This window comes from Pituophis catenifer, unplaced genomic scaffold (genome assembly GCF_029215685.1).
Source record: "Pituophis catenifer annectens isolate HBS135680 unplaced genomic scaffold, rPitCat1.0.hap2 SCAF_3, whole genome shotgun sequence".
Taxonomy (NCBI): domain Eukaryota; kingdom Metazoa; phylum Chordata; class Lepidosauria; order Squamata; family Colubridae; genus Pituophis; species Pituophis catenifer.
In genome coordinates this window covers 15,889,370-15,909,779 of record NW_027256883.1, presented here as the reverse complement: position 1 = coordinate 15,909,779, position 20,410 = coordinate 15,889,370, and the positions used below count along the sequence as shown (strand labels likewise).

Sequence of the window (20,410 nt, the reverse complement as noted above, 5' to 3'; positions counted from 1 at the left end):
CAACTTAAGAATTCCCCAGCCAGCATGTTTAATTCAGTTCACGCAACAAGCTAACTGAAACGTGACTGGGTGAAAGACAGCAGTCTCCCATCCTATAGAGCTGAAGAAGCTTCTTGGATGAGAAGCGAACCGTCTTCAAAGAAAAAACAGAAAGTCCAGTTGCCTCTTGAAGAAAAAAGCACCTTTAAGGACAATCAGGTCCTGAATGACTGAGAATCTCCATAGACATTTAGCCACGCATCAGAGCTGAAGAAGCTTCTTAGATGAGAAGCGAAACGTCTTCAAAGAAAAACCAGAAAGTCCAGTTGCCTCTTGAAAAAAAGCACCTTTGGGACTCCCATCCTATAGTTCCTGCTTTCCCTTGATCAGTATTCATGTGAAATCATTGCTGGTCTGGAGACCCTAAAGCAGTTTCTCAATTTGACAACTTTTAAGATAGGTGGACTTCCAACTCCCAGAATTCCCCAGCCTATTCCATTCGTGCCCAATGTTTATAAGATTGTAGATATCTGTTGTGGGAGGCTTGAAAAATCACTGTATTCCTTAACTATAGTTCCTTTCTCTTTTCTTGCACCTTTCCCTTTTTTTTCTTGCTTTTCTTTAGATTTGCCTTTTATTTCATGCAAAATGCTTAATAAGCATAAATCTATTTTTTTTTAAAAAAAGGTATGTTTTTCAAAGTTATACAGAATGCTGTTGGCCTTCCAGTTCAGTTATTGTGGAACCACACACAATATTATTATACATAACAATGTGATCATATATCATTCAATGGATCATTTGATAAATCAGGCATAGATGACCACAGATTATATCCTACATATTATGCAAAGAATAAATCTGTGAAGAAGACTGTGATGTGGGAAAGGTGGAAGGAAAGAGAATAACAGCAGTAAGGAGAATGGTGTCAGTCCAGTGGTAAAATTCAATTTTTTTTACTACCAGTTCTGTGGGCTTGGCTTGGGCGGGCATGGTGTGGTTTGGTGGGCGTGGCAGGGGAAGGATATTGCAAAATCCCCATTCCCTTCCCACTCCTGGGGGAAGGATATTGCAAAATCTCCATTCCCACCCCACTCCAGGGGAAGGTATTGCAAAATCCCCATTCCCTTCCCACTCCTGGGGGAAGGATATTGCAAAATCTCCATTCCCACCCCACTCTGGGACCAGCCAGAGGTGGTATTTGCCGGTTCTCAGAACTACTCAAAATTTCCTGTCAGAACCTACTGGATTTCATGCCTGTGTCAGTCATAGCAGCCACGAGTGCAGTTGGGAGACTTGGAAAAACTAGGTGAGGGACAGATTATCATGGAGAAAATATGTGATCAATAAGTCAAAAATAACGGGATGGCACATATTATTATTATTTAGAGTCACTTGGTTGAGTTGGGTTGCTATAGAAATTGAATAAATAAAATTTTATCCCACCATTATTTTTGCAAGAAATGAGTTCTGATCTTTGAGGAGAGCCTTTTTAATCCTTTCTCTGCAACGTTTGGGAATAAAAATGAACTATTAACTAAATGGCTTACTCTAACCATTTTTTGTCCACTTAATGCTTAAGCCTCAGTTCCCATATAGATTACTCTGCAAGGGAATATGAAACTTGATTGGAAAAAAAAATCATCATGTGATTGCAACATATTTTTTTTGCAGTGGTCATAAAATGAATGCTATAGTCTTTAAATGAATGCTGTTTCTACCATAAACTGGAATTAAACATGTTTCTGGTAAAAATATTACCAGGACCCTGCAAATAGCTATAAATGTAGGACAGTAGCCAAGCACCCAAAATGCAGTCACATGACCATGGGGAGTGGCCATCTTCAAACTTCAAATCTGGATTGTAGGTATCCTTTTCAAGGACTGTTGTAACTTCAACAGTCAGTAAGTGATGTTTGTAAGCCAGGGTGAACCCTGTTGCTACAGGTTCACTCGTGGGCGCTCACCAGTGGTGGGTTGCCCCCGGTTCAGACCAGTTCCCAAGAACCAGTAGTAAAACCTGCGGGAGGCTCCGCCCACTGATGTGGGCGTCATCATAGGTGATCTGCACATACACAGCTGCGATGCGAACTGGTAGTAAAGGTAAGTAGAACCCACCCGTGGCGCTCACGCACGTGGGTGGAGCTTCCCACTGCTACCAGTTCGCCCAATCCGGGACGAACCGGGAGCAACCCACTAGTTGTATGTCAAGGACTACCTATATTCTGAAGCTGACCCTTCTAAAATTTGGAGAAAACACAGCTGCCAACATTGACATTGAAATCCCTAAAACAGATCTTCCCAACTAAATTAATACACACTGGGGGAAAAGCTTCACTCAAAAAGAACTCTAACAGAGAGTATGACCAATTGTATTGCATAAAAAATTAATTCCATTCCCTCGGTTTGATAAAAGCCTGTTCAACTAGTTGCAGAAATTAACTCACTTGAGCTAGTAACTGGAAAGGAAGGTGGATTAAGCAATAATGAATTGCATGAAATACAGGAATGATTTAGTAATACGCTAAAGCCCAAATAGCAGGAAATGTCATTATTGTATTTTACGCTTTCTCACTCTGGATCTCTGTCAAAAAGAAACAAAACTCTTGTAGGAATCTGTTACTGCTTTTTTTTTTACTCAATCTCTGCTGTAAATCTCAGGTTTCAAGACTGTAAGGCTGACTGAGGATCTCTGCTAAGGGTGCTCCTGGACTGAGCCACGAATCTCCACACTGCATGTCTTGGGAGCATGACATTTAGAAACTCTTCATTGCAACCTTTAATTGCAATTACAGTCAATGAGACTACTACAGGTAGTCCTCGGCTTACAACAGTTCCTTTAGTGACCGTTCAAAGTTACAACGGCACTGAAAAAAAGTGAGTTATGACCATTTTTCACTTATGACCGTTGCAGCATCCCCGCCGTCACAGGATCAAAATTCAGATGCTGACTCAACTGACTCTAATTTTATGACGGTTGCAGTGTTCCCAGGCTCATGTGATCCCCGTTTGCGGCCTTCTGACAAGCGAAGTCAGTGGGGAAGCCAGATTCACTTAACAACCAGGTTACTCACTTTAGCAAGTGCAGCGATTCAGTTAACAACTGTGGCAAGAAAAGTGGTAAAATGGGGCAAAATTCACTTAACAACTTACTCACTTAGCAACCGAAATGTTGGGTTCAATTGTGGTCATAAGGTAGTCCTCAATTTATTGCCACAATAGGGACCAGAATTTCGGTTGCTAAGCGAAGTTAATGACTTTAAGTGAGATTTTTTTGGTTGTTGTCCCAATTATTGAGAGAATCACAGCAGTTATTAACTGAATCACAGGGCCATTAAGCAAATCCAGTTTCCACCACTGACTTTGCTTGTTGGAAGCAGCTGGGAAGGATGTAAATGGCTATCACATGACTCAGGGACTCTGCAAGTATCGTAAATACTCATTGGTTGGCTAATTTTGATCACGTGACCCTGGGGATGCAGGAACGGTTGTTAGGTGCAAGGACTGGTCACAAGTGACTTTTTTCCAGTGCCGTTGTAACTTTGAACAGTCGCTAAACCAATGATTGTAAATCAAGGACTACCTGTATTACAATCTTTGGGCATTAAGTTAATCAAAAAGACCAATTTCCCTTTTGCTTTACCCGTCAGTTTGATCGTCCACGAATCTGCAAGTCCAGACCGAGTTGCTTATGGAGTCTTAAATTATGCCAAATTACAGCCAAAACTCACATGGTAATTTAGGCAGCAACATTTGCTAGTTCTTGCCATTGTAACCATGACAAAAGCCAATGCGATTGCGTCTTTTCTTTCTATAGGTGGTGATGCACAAAAAAAGGAGCAAGGTGTGTGCTACGATGCTTCAACTCTGCTTCTGTCCATCTGCCTCTACTTTCCCTCTCTCCTTATAGCAGAAGTGGGATTCAAATCCTGGCGCTACCAGTTCGCTATTGGGAGCGCGCGGGTGTGCAGAAGGTTCTGTGCATTCGTAGTGCGTTTTTGATGATGTCTGGGTGGGTGGGCAAAGCCTCCTGCCGCTACCAATTCGCCCGAACAGGGGCGAACTGGTAGCAACCCACTTCTGCCTTATAGGTACCACTGAGGGCAGGGCCCAGATATTTGGGGCGAGCTCTTGCATGAAATTGCAAAAACGGCAATTTATCAGGTTAAGAATCCAACAACTCTACAATCCTGCAAGTCTTTGTATATGTGTATAAGATTCTGATTATTTCTGGGGGAAAAAAAACTTTCTGGAACCAAGGGCTAGCTGGGCAGGTGCCTTACTGACATCCTGTTAAGAGAGACCTGACCCACCAAGATTAGCTGTCAACCTGCTCAACTGGTTTCAATCCCAACCTTGCGTTTAGCACCTTCCAATCATCTTCTGGCAGGCAGAAATTTTAAGGAATCCCAGCTGATAGGTACATTTGGGCCAGGAAACAGAGATACTCAGTTGGAAATGGCTTGGTAGGAACCTGTGATTCATGGATTGTTTTCTGCTTGGGGAGAATCACTACCTCCATCAGGTGGACATTCATCTTCTCTTAGGAGGGGCACCAGAACCAAGTTCTATTGTCCAAACAGTTTCTCAACTGTGGCAACTTGAAGATATGTGGACTTCAACTCCCAGAATTCCCCTGCCAGCCATGAATTGTGGGAGTTGAAGTTTACACATGGAGACTTCAACATTCTGGGAAGTGAAGTCCACCCAACTTCACACATTCTGAGAGTTGGAAGTCTACACATCGTCACGCCGCCACGGACGTGGAGAAACACAGGTCCAAAGAGTCTTGATACAAGGGGGTAGAAGACGATAATTGAAGGCATTCTGAAGACAAAAAAAAAATTCACAAGTCTCGCTTTCCATAAGGCCCTTTGGGTGACTTCTCAGCCATGAAGCTTTCGTTAAAGAAACTGTCCTGCAGAACTTTAGGGAAAATGGGTTTTCCAATGGAAAATGTTACTTTGATAGACGGAAGGAAAAAAAGAATTGCACAATCCAAGCCAAGTTTTTGGTATTGGCTGCATTAATTGATTCTAGTATTTAAATACGATATACACTGATTAGTTTTAATATAAAAACATACTTCGGACCCCAATTCCCTGAACACAGCTAGAGAGACACATTCAACAGGAGTTCTGTAAACCTAGTACACAGGCTCTGTATGTAACAAAGATAGTCCTTTCCTCTAATTTCCTTTTTAAAAAAAAACAAAAAAAAAAACTCAAAAACCACAAGCAACTATCACCCTTCCATGGTTTCCCACCTTTGGTAACCTTTCTCCCCAAATCATCTTATATTCCTAGACTCAGAGAGCCAAAGCAGTCACTGTGGCCAGCCACCTTCTCAGGTTAATAATCCAAATTAATGCATGTCCAACCGATGGTGGTTTAGTCTCAACATGCCCATCACTTCTCTGGAGAAACGATGAACTGCTCTTTATCTATGGGGTTTTATCTCCCTCAACCTTCTACCAGAACCTCGTCTTCCTTTAAGTGAAATCCGTGATTTATCATCTTTGCATGCTGGGAAGATAGCCAACAAATCTTGATTTTCTTCTAAGGGACGTCTTTTCAAGAACCTGAAGTTTCTCGTGAAGGCTTTCTTATGTTTGGAGGGAAGAAAACTGACATGCAGCTTAGCAAGAGGGACGCCGTGAGCACTTTTCATTTAGTGACAATTCTTTCAGCCCAAAGAGGTTATCATTTTCTTTTTAAAAAACCTGAACCTCTTTCCTGACAGGGTTTTTGGAAGCAAACATAAGGCAATTGAGCACATAGTCCCTTCAACGTGCCTCTATCAGCAGATATGGACAACGGCTAACTTTCTGGAAACTTGGGAAGTCTAAGTTCCAGACTTGCTTTTCCATTCCTGCGCCACAAGTTTGCATGGGATGCAAAAGTCAATCTCTCAGTTCTGCCTTCCATGTGGAGCAAACTCAAAGTAGACAATTGCTAGGCGTAGAAGGTCAGCACCAATTGCTTGGCAAGGCCAATGGTGTGGCAAGGTTGCATTCTGACAATGCCAACAACGTCCAAGTCAGTCTGATTTTGGCAACCTACGCCTAACGTGCCGTGGTGGCTCCCAGTTGTCGCTGTCATCTGTTTCTTCATCCTCCTCCTCTTCCTCCTCTTCGTCCTCCTGCTCGTCCACCATCTCTTCTTCGTCTTCTTCGTCAAACAGCTCCAGGCCAAGGTCGGCTCGCCTCTGCTTCTCTCCAAACCATTCCCTGACCTGCTCATAGCCCATGTGCGACCTTGCAACCAGTTCGTCGAGATCCTGTTCATTAAGAAACTTATGTTTCAGGTAATAATCCTTGAGGATCGCTTTTCCAGTTTTAAACTTGATGACCGGAGTTCGGTCCCAAGGTTTGGGCCTTTTGTTGGCCGTCAGCCGGCCGCGTGTCCGACCCCGACCCCTCCCCTTGGACCTTCCCCTTCCCCTCCGCCTGGAATGGCCTTGACCATTGGCACTGTTTGCATTGTTCCCTTGATAGTAGTAGTACCATTTCAAGCCGCCATTTTTCCAGGCGTAGCGAGTGTCCCCAAACCAACTCACGATGTCCGTTCGATGAAGCCCTGTTTCTCGGGCCAACTTGTCATACTCCTCGGAAGAAGGCCACTGAGTTCGGATGAATGACATTTTGAGCATGTGCAATTGCTCCGGGGACTTTTTGGCCGGCTTCCCTGCCTTCAGAGCTCCAGAGCCTTCACCTCCAAAGGTTTCCACTACAACAATTTCCTTCTGACTCTCGGCATGACCTTCAGAAATCTCCTCACCTTCTTCTGCAGAACCAGTCATTTTTTTCTGTTCTGCAAACCAAGCCTCTATCTCTTCCTTGGCCAGCTTTGTTTCTGAACTTACCCTGTTCAGTTCATCCTCAGAAAGGACTGGGTGGTTGTGGAAACTGTCCTGGAGGACTTTAAGTTGCTCCACAGTCTTGTCTTTGAACTTCTGAGAGCTCAAATCCGAGGCTGCAGAAGACTGCTTCTGAACCAGCATGGGGGGTTCACTCGTTTCGTCACTGGAGTCAATAACGATAGTGCAAGAATCGCTGTTCTGATTATTGTGGTAATTGTGCTTTGAATTCCTCTGGTTGTACCGGGTATCGCTGAACCATTTTTTAATCTCCCCTTTGGTCAATCCTGTGGTTTCCATCAGCCGGATTATCTCCGAATCAAGAGGGAAGTGACTTTTCAGATAGCTGACTTTTAATTCCATCAGCTGCTCCTTCGTCTTCTTTGCCCGGACGGCAACCGTGTCAATGTTGGTGGTGGCTGCGGCCGCCACCACCTCCGATTTCGTAAGTTGGGGCGCGGGAACAGCCGCTACTTGTTGCTTACTTTCAGGAACAGGCTGTGTAGCTTGGCCCTGGGCTTTCTGCAGTTGGGCTGGGTTTGGAACACCTGCCATCGCCAAGGTGATGGGGGCCGTCACGGGAAGCGTGCCAGTTCCCGTCACCTGTGTAAGGACGAGGCCCGGTTGGCCGACGATTTGACAAGTTTGCAAAATGGAAGGCAGACCGTTACCGGCGGCTGAAATATGCGCTGGAATCACTGTAATTGTCTGAGGAACGGTATGCACTGTGCCGTTAAACTGCTTCCTTCTTGCCTCCTCTACTTCTTCCGGGGTCCAGCTCACCCCGTGTTTTAAGCGTTGGGCGGAGAACCAGATTTTGATTTGTTCCTCAGTGTATTTAGCTTGAGTAGCCAGGAGCGCGATTTCTGACACAGTTGGATATGGGAATTTATTGTAAGTGTTCTGCAGGAGAGGGTTGTTATCCAAAGCGGTGTTATAGGCTGGGATGCTATTAATAGGGATCAAGACTTTAGAAATTAAATTAGATGTCGGTGGAGAGGCGAGGGTAGTGATCACCTGAGCAGGCTGAATCACCGCGGTGGGGTTCACAACCGGGGGGGCTGCTTCCCCAGCTGAGGAATTATCTGTGTTGGTATCTGAACTTGCAGTGGCTCCCTTTTCTACAATTTCTTCACACTCCACGTCGGTGTCACCATCTTTTTCTTCTGTGGGATCATCCTCGGCGGCGTTGTGAAAAACCACAATTCGCTTTGTTTCATTCTTATTCTTCATCATTTTCATAATGGGGGTTTTGCTGATGGAGATGCCGGTCAAGTGGCTTTCTGAGCCTTCCGATTCTTCTCCCGTTTTCTCCTCCTGGACAAAACTCCCATCAAAAGTCAGGTCGTTCACTGTTTGCTCGAAGATGGTCTGGTTGTTGCGTTTGACCATGTTCAGTTTAAAGTTCTCCTCTCCGGGGTGGTATTTGGTATTATGTTCCGAAAGAGCATCATACCGTTTGGTCACAAATTTGCATTCAAAGCAGACGTAAGATGAGCTGAGGACTACGTTGGGATGCTCAGAATCCACATGGAAAGTAAACATATTTAAATCAGGAGTCTGGAAGGTACAGTATTTGCATTCGTAGCCGCCTTCAACTTTTTTATTTAGCTGGCTGTCTGAATCGACACATTCTCCAGAGTCCTCATCGCTTGACACGCTCCCCGCAGAGGTCATCACCGGTAAGACCTCCTCAACATCCGATATGGCTTCTAGATCCATATCCGGCTCTCTCGCCGGGACCATGCAAGGCACCGTGGATTTTCGTTTGCTCGCCATTTCCTCTCCGACGAAAAGGCAATGGAGCCAAACCAATTCAAGTTTCAACCCTTCAAGCTTTTCAGAGGCTTTGGGCACTACTGCTCTGCAGGGTGGCTTCTCCCAATTTCGGCCCTTAGCAGCATCGCCATAGTGCAATTCAGTAAGACAACAACTTGCCGTCCGAAGGAAAAGGCAATGAGCAGCAACTTCTTAACAACTGTTCGTGCACCCTGGATTTAAAAAAAGAAAAGGGAAAGGGGGAAAATGAGATATGTTTTTTTAAAGAGTTGTTTTCATTGTATGAGGCCATATGCATTTGAGTCAATCTCATTCAGACTCTGAAAACCAAGAAAGACATATTGAGGTTCTTCTAAGGCTGGGATCCTCAAACCCCGGCCACGGCGGATTTGGAACCGGGCCACACAAGCAGCGGGTGAGCGTATACACACAAAAAGCTCTACTTATGTGATTGGTGAGCGCCCGGGCAAAACTTCATTTGTCCGTGTGGAGGATGCATGCACCACTTGTGCAAATGGAACTGTGCGCACGTGAGCGCCTGCCACTCGCACAAGCCTTCTCCTCTTCCCCTCCCTCCCAGTCCACAAAAGCTGGAACAGCTGTTCTAAGCAGTTTCCTTTATTGTTCCTCATGTATGGGCAGAAATCTTGCCAAGTAAAACAGAGGTCTTGCTCCATAAAACACTTACTCCGGGAACTTGTAGGGAGGATTTTCATCTGGCATGCAACATGTGCCTGCAAACAACTTAATGGTGCGCATCTTTAAGGAAGCCTGAATTTTAACTAGCCTAACTAATGTGATCCTAAGACTGAAACCTTGCTTCTATTAAGGGATGGGATGGGATGGATCTGGTTTTTTTTTTTTTTTTTTAATTTGATTTATATGCCGCCCTTCTCCGAAGACTCAGGGCGGCTTACAATGCGCTCAGCAATAGTCTTCATCCTTTTGTATATTTATACAAAGTCAGCTTATTGCCCCCACAACTGGGTCCTCAATTTACCTACCTTAGAAAGGATGGAAGGCTGAGTCAACCTTGAGCCTTGGCGAGATTCGAACCCTGCAGTAATTGCAGGCAGCTGGTCTTAATAACCAGCTTAATAACAGGGTGCCTTAAACCCCTGTACTACCAAGGCTTGCAGGGTGCTTAGATCTGGCCCGTGAGGCCGCCCTGGAAACAGCAAAGGACCAGTCCACGGTGCCTCTGCCAGTGAAAACAGAGCTCGGGAGGGCCACGTGCAGGCCTCCCAAGCTCCGTTTTTGCTGGCAGAGGGTTGCAGGAGGCAATCCCAGCCGAAAACAGAGCTCGTGAGCCCGTTTTTGCTGGCAGAATGCTCGAGCCAGCACAGGCGCCTTCAACACGAGTGACGTCAAGCTGGCCATGCCTACTCCGCTCCCCAAGATCAAACACAACCCTGAAATCGAGTTTGACACCCCTGTGCTCGCTGGACAAACCGCATGTCTGGTCCTTCAGTCTAAGCCACAATGCAGAAGAAGGAATGTCTTCTGCAGCAGTTCTCCGACATTTCTGGGTTGGCAGCCCAGAGCAGGGAGAGGGGAGAAAGAGGAGATGGTTTTGTGGAAGGGGCATGCGCATTCGCATGCACATTGCTAATACCCGTTGCTTTCCCGAGTGGGGCTCTGAGCAACTGCGACAATGCTCGTGTGAGAGAGGCCGCGGACGCTTGCACAAGTGGAACCACTTTGTGTTCGTGCGTGTGCATGCATGCACAAACCCCTCCCACAAAACCATCCCCTTTCTCCCCCTCGCGCAAGTGGGGTCCCCCATCGCACCGCCTCACACCAGCCAGTTACTCACACGGCCCGGTGGCCAAAAGGCCGCAGCCCAGTAATGGGCCATGGCCCACAGGTCAGGGACCCCTGTCCTACAGATTTCAAAATACAAACACTTCCCCTTTGATAAGATGTTTTTGCCTAAGAAATAGGGCTCTGGAATGTGTGCAAGTGTTCAGGTAATACTGGCCAGTAATTCTTTGAAGCGGTGGTTTCCTTTAACAAGATTGAGATAATATAATTAACCTGTCTTACGTCCAGGCTCTGTGCGAGAAAAGAACCTGCCCTATCATTGTTTAGGATGAGTTTAGCCCTGGAAGTTGCAAATAATTATCTGTGAGCTTCTGCTGCCCCTAAGATAAGTGCCGAGTGGCCTTATGTACATAGATACAACTCTTTGGATGTTTGGAAGCCAATTTTTTCACTCCATTCTTCTGGATCCATTTAGAGAATCAAGAAAGTAAGTGAAGGATTCCACATTTTACCACAGTTCCTACATGTAACTACAGTAGGAAATAGCAGATTTCAGCCCAAAGCAACAGCAGGAAGTTATGATCACAGCTGATGGCTTTTCTAACTCAACTTTTTTTTTTCCTGTTTGTAGACAATTTTTAAAACTAATTAAACCAAGGCAAACAACCCCATCAGTTAATCTGTACAAATAATCCTTGCTTACCAACTACTCTTTCAGCAGTTGTTTAAAATTACAACAGGGCTAAAAAAAGGAGGCTTATGACCTCGAAGTTGTGACTGTTAACAGCCATGTAATTTTGATATGGGTGCTTGACAACTAGAGTGCAGTTATGGTGTTCACAGAACTCCCTGCAGTCATGTGATTGCTACTTGTGATCTTCACAACCAGCTTTGGCCGAGCAAAGTCAATGGGGAAGCTAGGAAGAAGTCACAAGTCACAAGTCCAGTGACGTTGTGCTTAATGCCCATGAGGGATTCACTTAAAAGACCACTAGCAGAACGGCTGTCGTAAGTTGGTATGGTCACGTGATGTTTTGTTGTATGACGGGCATCATTTAGCGACCAAGTTGCCCAATTACAATAATTAACTTAGGCCCACTTATATTAAAACTGGTATTGGGGCTGGGGCAGTGGTGAAATCCATTTTTTTTACTAGTTCCGTGGGCGTGGCTTGGTGGGCATGGCAGGGGAAGGATACTGCAAAATCTCCATTCCCTCTCCACTCCTGGGGGAAGGATATGGCAAAATCTCCATTCCCACCCCACTCTGGGGCCAGCCAGAGGTGGTATTTGCCGGTTCTCCGAACTACTCAAAATTTCTGCTACTGGTTCTCCAGAACCTGTCAGAACCTGATGGATTTCACCCCTGGGCTGAGGCCTTCGAAGTAGTCCACTGTTAATGCTTCTACTGCTGGAAACGAAGATGCTCTTCAGGTAGTCCTCGACATATGACGATTGAGGCCCAAATTTTTCTTGCTAAGGCGAGACATTTGTTAAGTGAGTTTTCTCTTATTTTACGACCTTTCTTGCCCCAGTTGTTAAGTGAATCACTGCAGTTGTTAAGTTAGTAACACGGTTGTGAAAATGAATCTGGCTTCCCCATTGTCTGTCAAAAGGTTGCAAAAGGGAATCACGTGACCCTGGGACATAGCAACCGTCATAAATCTGAGTCAGTTGCCCAGCATCTGAATTTTGATCACATGACCATGGGGATACCACAAGGGTCCTAAGTGTGGAAAATGGTCATAAGTCACTTTTTTCAGTGCTGCTGTAACTTCGAACATTCACTAAATGAACCGTTAAGTCAAGGACTCTCTGTACTCGTTATTTTGCATTTCTTCTGAATAAGGAATAAATGAAAGAGGAAGCTGTGAAATCAGGAGATTTAAAGCAAGCCTAAGGAAGGAAATCAGGTGGTGGAGTAAGATGAAGAGCGTTTATGGTGTAAAACTATCTTTCTATTTACTTAACAGAAGTCTTACTAATCATAAAGCCCCATAGACGGGCATTTTTCTAAGTCAAATAACCAGATTTGTGGCTATTAGGTTGAATTCTACACACATTTACCTGAATTCTATAGCAGTTGCCCCTGAAGAAGTGGTTGAAGTCAATGAAAACTCATACAGTAGTCCTTTTGTTTAGCAACACCGCATTTAGCGACTTGCAATAGTGATGAAAAAGTAATTTTGTGACCAATCCTCATATCATGCTCTTTGCAGGTCTGTAAAGCAAACGAAAGGTGAAGTAAGATGATAAGCACCGTTGTGGTTTCACTTAGAGACTGCGTAACAACTAAGCTGCCAGTCCCATTTGTGGTCACTAAATGAGGATTACCTGTATCGCATTGTATTTGTTGGTCTTTAAAGGGCCATAAGACTCCTTTCCTTTTTCTGAAGCATAGACCTAACACTAGCACTGATGATGTTACCTAGTTGGGTAATAAGACGTCTGCAAGAAAACAACCAAGCTCAGAGGACACCAAGGATCCCTCTGACCTAACACTGTTTTTCCCTCCAAGAACTCATTTCTGAATATAGATGGATAGGTTCCCTATAGTTCTTCTAAGCCAGTGTTTCTCAACCTTGGTAGCTTGAAGATGGGTGGACTTCAACTCCCAGAATCCCCCAGCCAGCGCTGCTGGCTGGGGGGATTCTGGGAGTTGAAGTCCACCCATCTTCAAGCTACCAAGGTTGAGAAACACTGTTTTAAGCTGATAATCATGTAGAAAAAGGAGATGCTTAGCTGAAGAAAATGAGAGACTGACTTTTTAAAGTCTTCCTAGTATCAATGAGAGAAGTTGTTCCTGATCTTCATAAACCCCTTTCTTTTCCCAGGATCTCCACAAGTTCAAGTTCCAAATGGGATTAAAATAGGGTCTTATCTCTACTGTACCCTCACGTAAATGGGGGAATGAAAAATACGATCACAATCCTAATCACATATTAAGGATACAAATCTTAAAACGTTAATAATATCTATAATACTCCTTCCGCAAGGACCTAAAGACGTGGCTTTTTAAACAACTCATCTGATCTGCGGGGTGTTTTTAGTTGGTTTTAATATGGGTTTTAAATTGTGGGATTTTAATTATGCTAAATTAATTATATTTTTTTATTGTTCTTCAGTTTTTAACCTTTTGTGAGCCGCCCAGAGTCCTTCGGGAGAAGGGCGGCATATAAATTTAACCAAATAAATAAATAATACAGATTGCTTCTCGACTTATGACCACAATTGAGCCTAAAATTTCTGTTGCTACGTGAGACATTTGTTAGGCGAGTTTTGCTTCCTTTTACGACCTTTCTTGTCACATTTGTTGAGTGAATCACTGCAGTTGTTAAGTTAGTGACAAGGCTGTCATCTGGCTTCCCCCTTGACTTTGCTTGTCAGAAAATCGCAAAAGGTGATTGATCACATGACCCCAGGACCATGTGACTATCATAAATATGAGTAATTTGCCAAGCATCTGAATTCTGGTCATGTGACCACGGGGAAAGGCTGCAATGGTCGTTAAGTGTGAAAAACGGTCATAAGTCCCTTTTTTCAGTGCTGTTGTAACTTTGAATGGACACTAAATGAAATGTTGAAAACTACTTGTAAATAACTCATGGCATTCTCAGGCAGTAGAAGGCCTTAGGCCAGACCATGGGTCTGCAACCTTAAAACACTCAAAAGAGCCATTTGGACCCATTTTCCCACAGAAAAGAAAACACCTGGAGCCACAAAACCCTTCCCGTGCCTGACTATTTCTTGAGCAGCCACAAAACTAGCATATGTAGTTGAATTAAACGTTGTTTTCTTCTGAAACTTTTCTTTTCTTGGATTTATTCATGGTTGGCCTACCAGGGGTTGAAAAGTTCAATAAATCGCATGCCGACAGGTGTCACACATTGGCGGTTGTGACGCATATTTTGAGTGTCAGGGAGCTGCAGCAGAGGAGTGAAAGAGCCACATGCGGCTCCAGAGTCGCAGGTTGCTGACCCCTGGGCCAGATTATTCATATTTGTCCATGTGGTATTGTTTTCCTATCCTACTGGGCTACTGCCGCTGAGGTAACAAAAGGGTTCTGTGAGGCGATGTTACTACAGACACACGTTCTTGAAGAGTGTGAAAGTCATATTTTGCCCATTTGCACAAACAACAGCTTCTGTGACGATGTTTTTTTATTCTAATGCACATAAACACGTGTGTGACCAAAATGGGGTGTGGCCTGTGGCTCCCCATGCCCCTTTTTGGCTGCCAGAGGCACCGCGGGCCGGCCCTTTGCTATTTCCAGCCCAGATTTAAGCAACCTGGGGGCCGGATCTGGCCCACGGGCCTTGAATTTGACACCCCTGTGCTAGGTGATTTTTCTTAAATATGATAAGCGCCTTTCTCATTGTAGGGCCAATAGCGGCCTCTTTTTCGACCTGTTTTTTCCAAGACAAAAATGAAGAGCAATGGGAGATGAAGAGAGAAAGACTGTAGGATGAAAATGATTTTTGTCTAACACAGCACTCAACTTACGACCACAATTAAGCCTGTCTTAAGTTGAGGCTTTGGGTGACCAGACCCAATTTTTCAGCATTTTGGTCATTAAACAAACACTGTGGTTGTTAAGCAAATACCACAATCGTTAAGCAAATCAAATTTCCCAATGGACATTTTTTTTTGCCAGAAACTGGAAGTAAACACCAAAAGCTGGCAAAAAACACCACAATTCATGCTCACGGGGATGCTGCAAATGTCGGTAAATTTGAGCCGGTTGCCAAGTGCCAAAATGCAGAGATGTATGTGAGGCTTTCATAACTTCAACAACAGACCCTAAGAAACTTTTGAGGGTCCTTCGTAACATCAAACGCTTGTTAAGTGACTAGTCGTAAATCAAGGACTCCCTATAAATCCTGCCCTCAAATTAAGCTAGTTGTAGCCCAAGAGTACCTATCATGAGTTCAGGTATTTTTCCAGAATTCTAGAACTTTCTGTTTGCATATGCTTGATTTAGGTCTCCTCCAAGATTCCAGCTGTTTCTATCCGTCAGTCCTTGGGATGAAAGCATGAGCATCATTTATCCCACAGTGATCATCGCTTGGTCTGAAAAACAAAATGGTACATACTTTGCTGATAAATAGCATGACCAGGCTACGTTAAGTCCAGGAAACACAACTTGCCAGTGTAGGAACAAAGAACTATGTCCCCTGAATTTATGGGAAAGATTTCTGTCAGCTCAAGACAGAGTGAGCGGACAGATTTTTATTTATTTATTCTGTATGGCATAATAGAATTAATGCATAATGCATAAAATTCACAAAAACAACACATAAAATGTGTATCGAAATACAGGCAGTCCTCAACTTACAACAGTTTGTTTAGCGAACGTTCGAAGTTACAACAGCAGTGAAACAGTTGACTTATGACAGTTTTTTTTTTTTTTAATTTGATTTATATGCCGCCCTTCTCTGGAGACTCAGGGCGGCTTACAATGCGTTAAGCAATATTTACACCCATTGCAGCAGCCCAATGGTGACGTGACCAAAGTTTAAACGCTTGGCAACTGACTCGTATTCATGACGACTGTCGTGTCACAGGATCATCTGACAAGCAAAGTCAATGGGGAAGCCAGATTCACTTAACAACCGTGTCACTAATTTGACAATGCAGTGATTCACGTTATCAGCTGTGGCAAGGAAAGGTCAACCACGGGACAAAATTCACTTAATGGCTGTCTCACTTAGCAACATAAATTTTATAAATTGGGTGTTTTAATCTGTGTTTCGGCCAAAATATTTAATAATTTTAAGGGAATTTTAATGTTTGTATTATCTGTATTTTATCTTGGCTGTTCACCGCCCTGAGTCCTCCGGGAGTAGGGCGGTATAGAAATTTGATAAATAAATAAATAAATAAATAAATAAATAAATAAATAAATAAATAAATAAATAAATAAATAAATAAATAAATAAATAATTTTGGGGTCAATTTTTGATCGTAAGTCGAGGACTACCTGTATAGAACACCAGAACTGTGAATTATTTTAAAAACTGACACAATACAAATGATGAATTAAAATGATTAAAACATAATCTAATTTTATGTATGAGCAATTAGTAGAGTGGTTAAGTGGTTAAGGTATGTAGATCGTTTAGCCATTAAAGAACAGTGCCCTCAAGATGATGTAGTTCTTGCAGGGATCTAGGGAAACTTCTGAGGGCCCATCCCGTCGCAATATGATATACCGTATTTTCCGGCGTATAAGATGACTGGGCGTATAAGACGACCCTCGAATTTTCCTGTTAAAATATAGGGTTTGGGCGATCCCAGCTGAGTTGCCTGATTAGCAGATCGTCAGAGCTTGGATCGCCAGAGCCATTTAAGGCTCGTCAGAGCCTTTCAGGCTGGTCTGCCTAACCAGCCCGAAACAGGAGAACGACATCCGGTGTATAAGACGACCCCCGACTTTTGAGAAGATTTTCATGTGTTAAAAAGTCGTCTTATACGCCAGAAAATACGGTAGTTTGCGGGACATTCCCACAGCCATAGTGCAATATAGACTAGCCTCCTTATGATGCATCCTTGACAATGTGACTTTGTCACAGTTAAATAGTCTACACGAGGGGTGGGGAACCATGGCCCTTTTATGACTTGTGGACTTCAACTCCCAGTATTCCTGAGCTCAGGAATGGCTCAGGAATTCTGGGAGTTGAAGTCCACAAATCATAAAAGGGCCATGGTTCCCCACCCCTGGTCTACACATACTGGCAGCTGGACCTCATAAGGATCTTCCAGCAAGAAGCAACAGCATGAATACTGACCGGACAGAGAATGAAATGTGGACAGGGTTTACCCCACTCCATCCTCTTGTGCTTCTTTCCAGCAACCTGAAACTTAAAATTTTCCATAGCCCAGCTATACTTTAATTCTACAGTCTCCATGGTTGCCATGGGAATTGTGGCTTATTTATAAAACACTTCTCTTCTAAGCGACAAGAAGTTGCTTTCAATGGCCCAGATAATCAAGTAGCATCCCAGCCTATGTTTTTTTCCCCCTTAGGTGGGCGGGCACCTCAAGAAAACTCTTTACTTCTACCAGGATTATTGTTCTAAACATCAGCATGGCCCAAGTGACCTTGAAAATATGAATGAACATATAAGGCTGGGAGGGACTTTGGAGGTCTTCTATCCAATCCCCTGTTCAAGGCAGGAGACCTTATTCCAGGGGTCCTCAAACTTGGCAGCTTTAAGACTTGTGGACTTCAACTCTCAGAATTCTCCAGCCAGCCTAGCTGGCTGGAGAATTCTGGGAATTGAAGTCCAAAAGTCTTAAAGCTGCCAAGTTTGAAGACCTCTGCCTTATTCCATGATAGTGGCGATTCTCATGTACTTTAAAAAAAAAATGCAAAGAACCTTTTTGGCAAACGAGTGACCTGGAGGCCAGAGACAGGTGGATACCCAAAAGGGAGTGGTCCTATCTGGCACCCCAAGATTACAGAGTTGGAGGTGGCAAGCCCACCTCAAAGTCCCAATTAAGCATTATAAGCGTAGAGAAATTCTTCTGCCCACCATCTTTGTACTCCAGAAGTAATAAGAAAAACCCTACAATAAATCTGAGCACAGGTAATCCTCAACTTACAACAGTTTCTTTAGTGACCATTCAAAGTTATGACAGCAACTTTAAAAAAGTGGCTTGTGCCCATGTTTCACACTTACGACCATGGCGGCATCCCCACGATCCCACGATCGAAGTTCAGATGCTTATTTAGGACTGTTCCAGTTTCCTAAAGTCAGATGATCTCCTTTTGCGAACTTCTGACCAGCAAAAAGTCAATGGGGAAACCAGATTCACTTCCAAACCAAATTACTAAGTTATTAGTGAGTTATTAATTATTAGTTATTATTATTACTAAATTATTAAGTCATCAACTGCAGTGATTCACTGCCATAGTTGTTATGGCAAGAAAGGTCGTAAAAGGGGGCAAAACTCAGTTAACAAACGTCTCACGTTAACAACAGGAATTTTGGGCTCCATCGCGGTCGTACGTTGAGGACTAGCTGTGTACTATGAACGGATCGCAGCAAACTACGGAAACTATATTCAATTTATGCCAGCCTGTTCATCTCCACTCCAACCTGGGGGTTGGGGTGTCAAACTCACCCCCCCTTCAAACCTACCTCTCCTTGAAGCCCGTGGATTTTGCAGAGGGCACCCTAAAGCTGCAGCTACTACCCATTTTGTCTTACCGGTGGAGATGCACCGGTGGTGTTGGCCAACCCAACAACCTCTTGTGCAACCCATCCTCGCGTAACGCAACGTTCTCTTTTCTATTTATTTATTATTTTTTTCTCCCCTCAAGCTAGCCCAAAGTGGTGATGGTGGGAACGTTTCTACCAAGGCTTAGTTAGTTCTCTCGCTTTCTTCCCAGAACAGGCCTGGGTCTGGCCCCACTACCGCCACCTTCTCTCTCGTCCTTCCAGTTTCCCCCACAACCTCTGAATCATCACAAAACCAGAACACAACACAACACAACACAATACTCCAGGCGGAGGGCTTATGGGGAAGTGGGGGTGCTTCCAAAGGGTTTTTTCTTGCCAAAGGAGGCCAACTCTTTGGAGATACTTCCTGGGATCCATCCTTTTTTTTGGGGGGGGGGGCTATTAAATTCTCTAAATTTGGGGTTCACACTCTTTTCCCTACTCGGGTTCCCACCCAGTTCGGTCCCCAAGGAGGAGATCCCGGGCAGAAAATGAAGAGGGAGGGGTGCCGCCCTTGGCTCTTCTCGCCCTGCTCCCCCCCCCCCCAAAGCGATTCCGGATCTTTTAAGGGATCTTCCCAGGAAGAAGCGAACCTCTCCTCGCGTCTCGTCTCTCTGGGCTTCGAGATCTCCGGTGGTTTGTATGGAAGGAAAGGCGGGCGAGGGCTTTTTGCCTTCTTCACCCTGCCGTCGTCTCCGGTGGGGTTGCGGGTGGAGGACGGGGAACCACTCTTGCGACTCGTTTTATAGCCCCAGCGCCGAGGATCCGCTGCAAAAAGCATAAAAAAAAAAAAAAAAGCCCTACCTCGCGAATGTTTTTGCAGGCTGCGGTGGAGTCCTCGGATTGTGCCCGTTCAGGGAAAGTCCGCCATCTTGCATTAAAAAAAAAAAAATCTACTGCACTTTTTGGGAGGGGGAGGGGGAGGGATGCTTTGTGAACTTTGAACTGGAATCCAGCTTTTTTTTTTAGAGGGGGGGGTGGAGGAGAGGAGGGGGGGGGAAAAAACCCCAAAAGAAGCAAACTTCCTTTCCCCGAGTCACTTTTTCTATCCAGTTTGCAAAAATCCTCCCTTGGAAAAGTAACGCGCCGTCCGGAGCTGTAAAATGCATCTGTTTTATGAAACGGGGAGGGAGGAGCGAGCTCTACAAGCGGTGGGGGGGAAATCTGGGCATCTCGCTATATGCTCAACCCGGAGGGCGGGGCCAACCCTCTCTTGCAAGCGTCTGTAACTGTCGCCCCCCCCCTCCGTCCCCAGAGTGTGGGAAAGCAGGCGGGGGGGGAGGAGGGGTCGCCGCCGGAGCAAAAGAAAGCAAGCGCCTGATTGGCCGCGGCGGCGTTCGGCGGGGCTGAAAAGGAAAGGAAAGGCAGGAGGAGAAGAGGGGAGGGGAAAGGAGGAAAGGAAAGGGAACTGGAAGGGAGGGGAAGGGAAGGGAGAGGGAAAGGAAAGAAGGGGGAGAGGAACGGAAGGAAAGGGAAATGGAAGGAAGGAAAAGGGAAGGAGAGGGGAGGGAAAGGAAAGAAGGGGGAAGGGAACAAAAGAAGGAAAGGAAAGGGAAATGGAAGGGAGGAAAGGGGAAGGAAAGGAAAAGAGAAGGGAGGGAAGGGAAGGGAAGAGGAGAAAGGAAAGAAGGGGAAGGAACGGAAGGAAAGGGAAATGGGAGGAAAGGAAAGGAAAAAGGAAGGGAGGAAAGGGGAATGAGGGGAGGGAAAGGAAAGAAGGGGAGGGGAAGGGAAGAAGGAAAGGGAAAGGGAAGGGAGGAAAGGGGAAGGAAAGGAAAAGAGAAGGGAGGAAAGGGGAAGGGGAGA

General features: G+C 44.8%; 1 protein-coding gene across 1 annotated transcript; it reads right to left on the bottom strand.

Annotated features, from left to right (window-relative positions):
* Positions 1–5,009: 5,009 nt before the first annotated feature.
* On the bottom strand, positions 5,010–19,473 carry ZHX1 (zinc fingers and homeoboxes 1). Its single transcript, XM_070942031.1, has 4 exons — positions 19,409–19,473; positions 15,297–15,449; positions 12,447–12,600; positions 5,010–8,828 (listed from the first exon to the last, which is right to left on the bottom strand). Exon 4 carries the CDS (start codon positions 8,614–8,616, stop codon positions 6,019–6,021), a length of 2,598 nt encoding a protein of 865 aa, XP_070798132.1. The 5' UTR covers positions 8,617–8,828; positions 12,447–12,600; positions 15,297–15,449; positions 19,409–19,473; the 3' UTR covers positions 5,010–6,018.
* Positions 19,474–20,410: the final 937 nt, after the last annotated feature.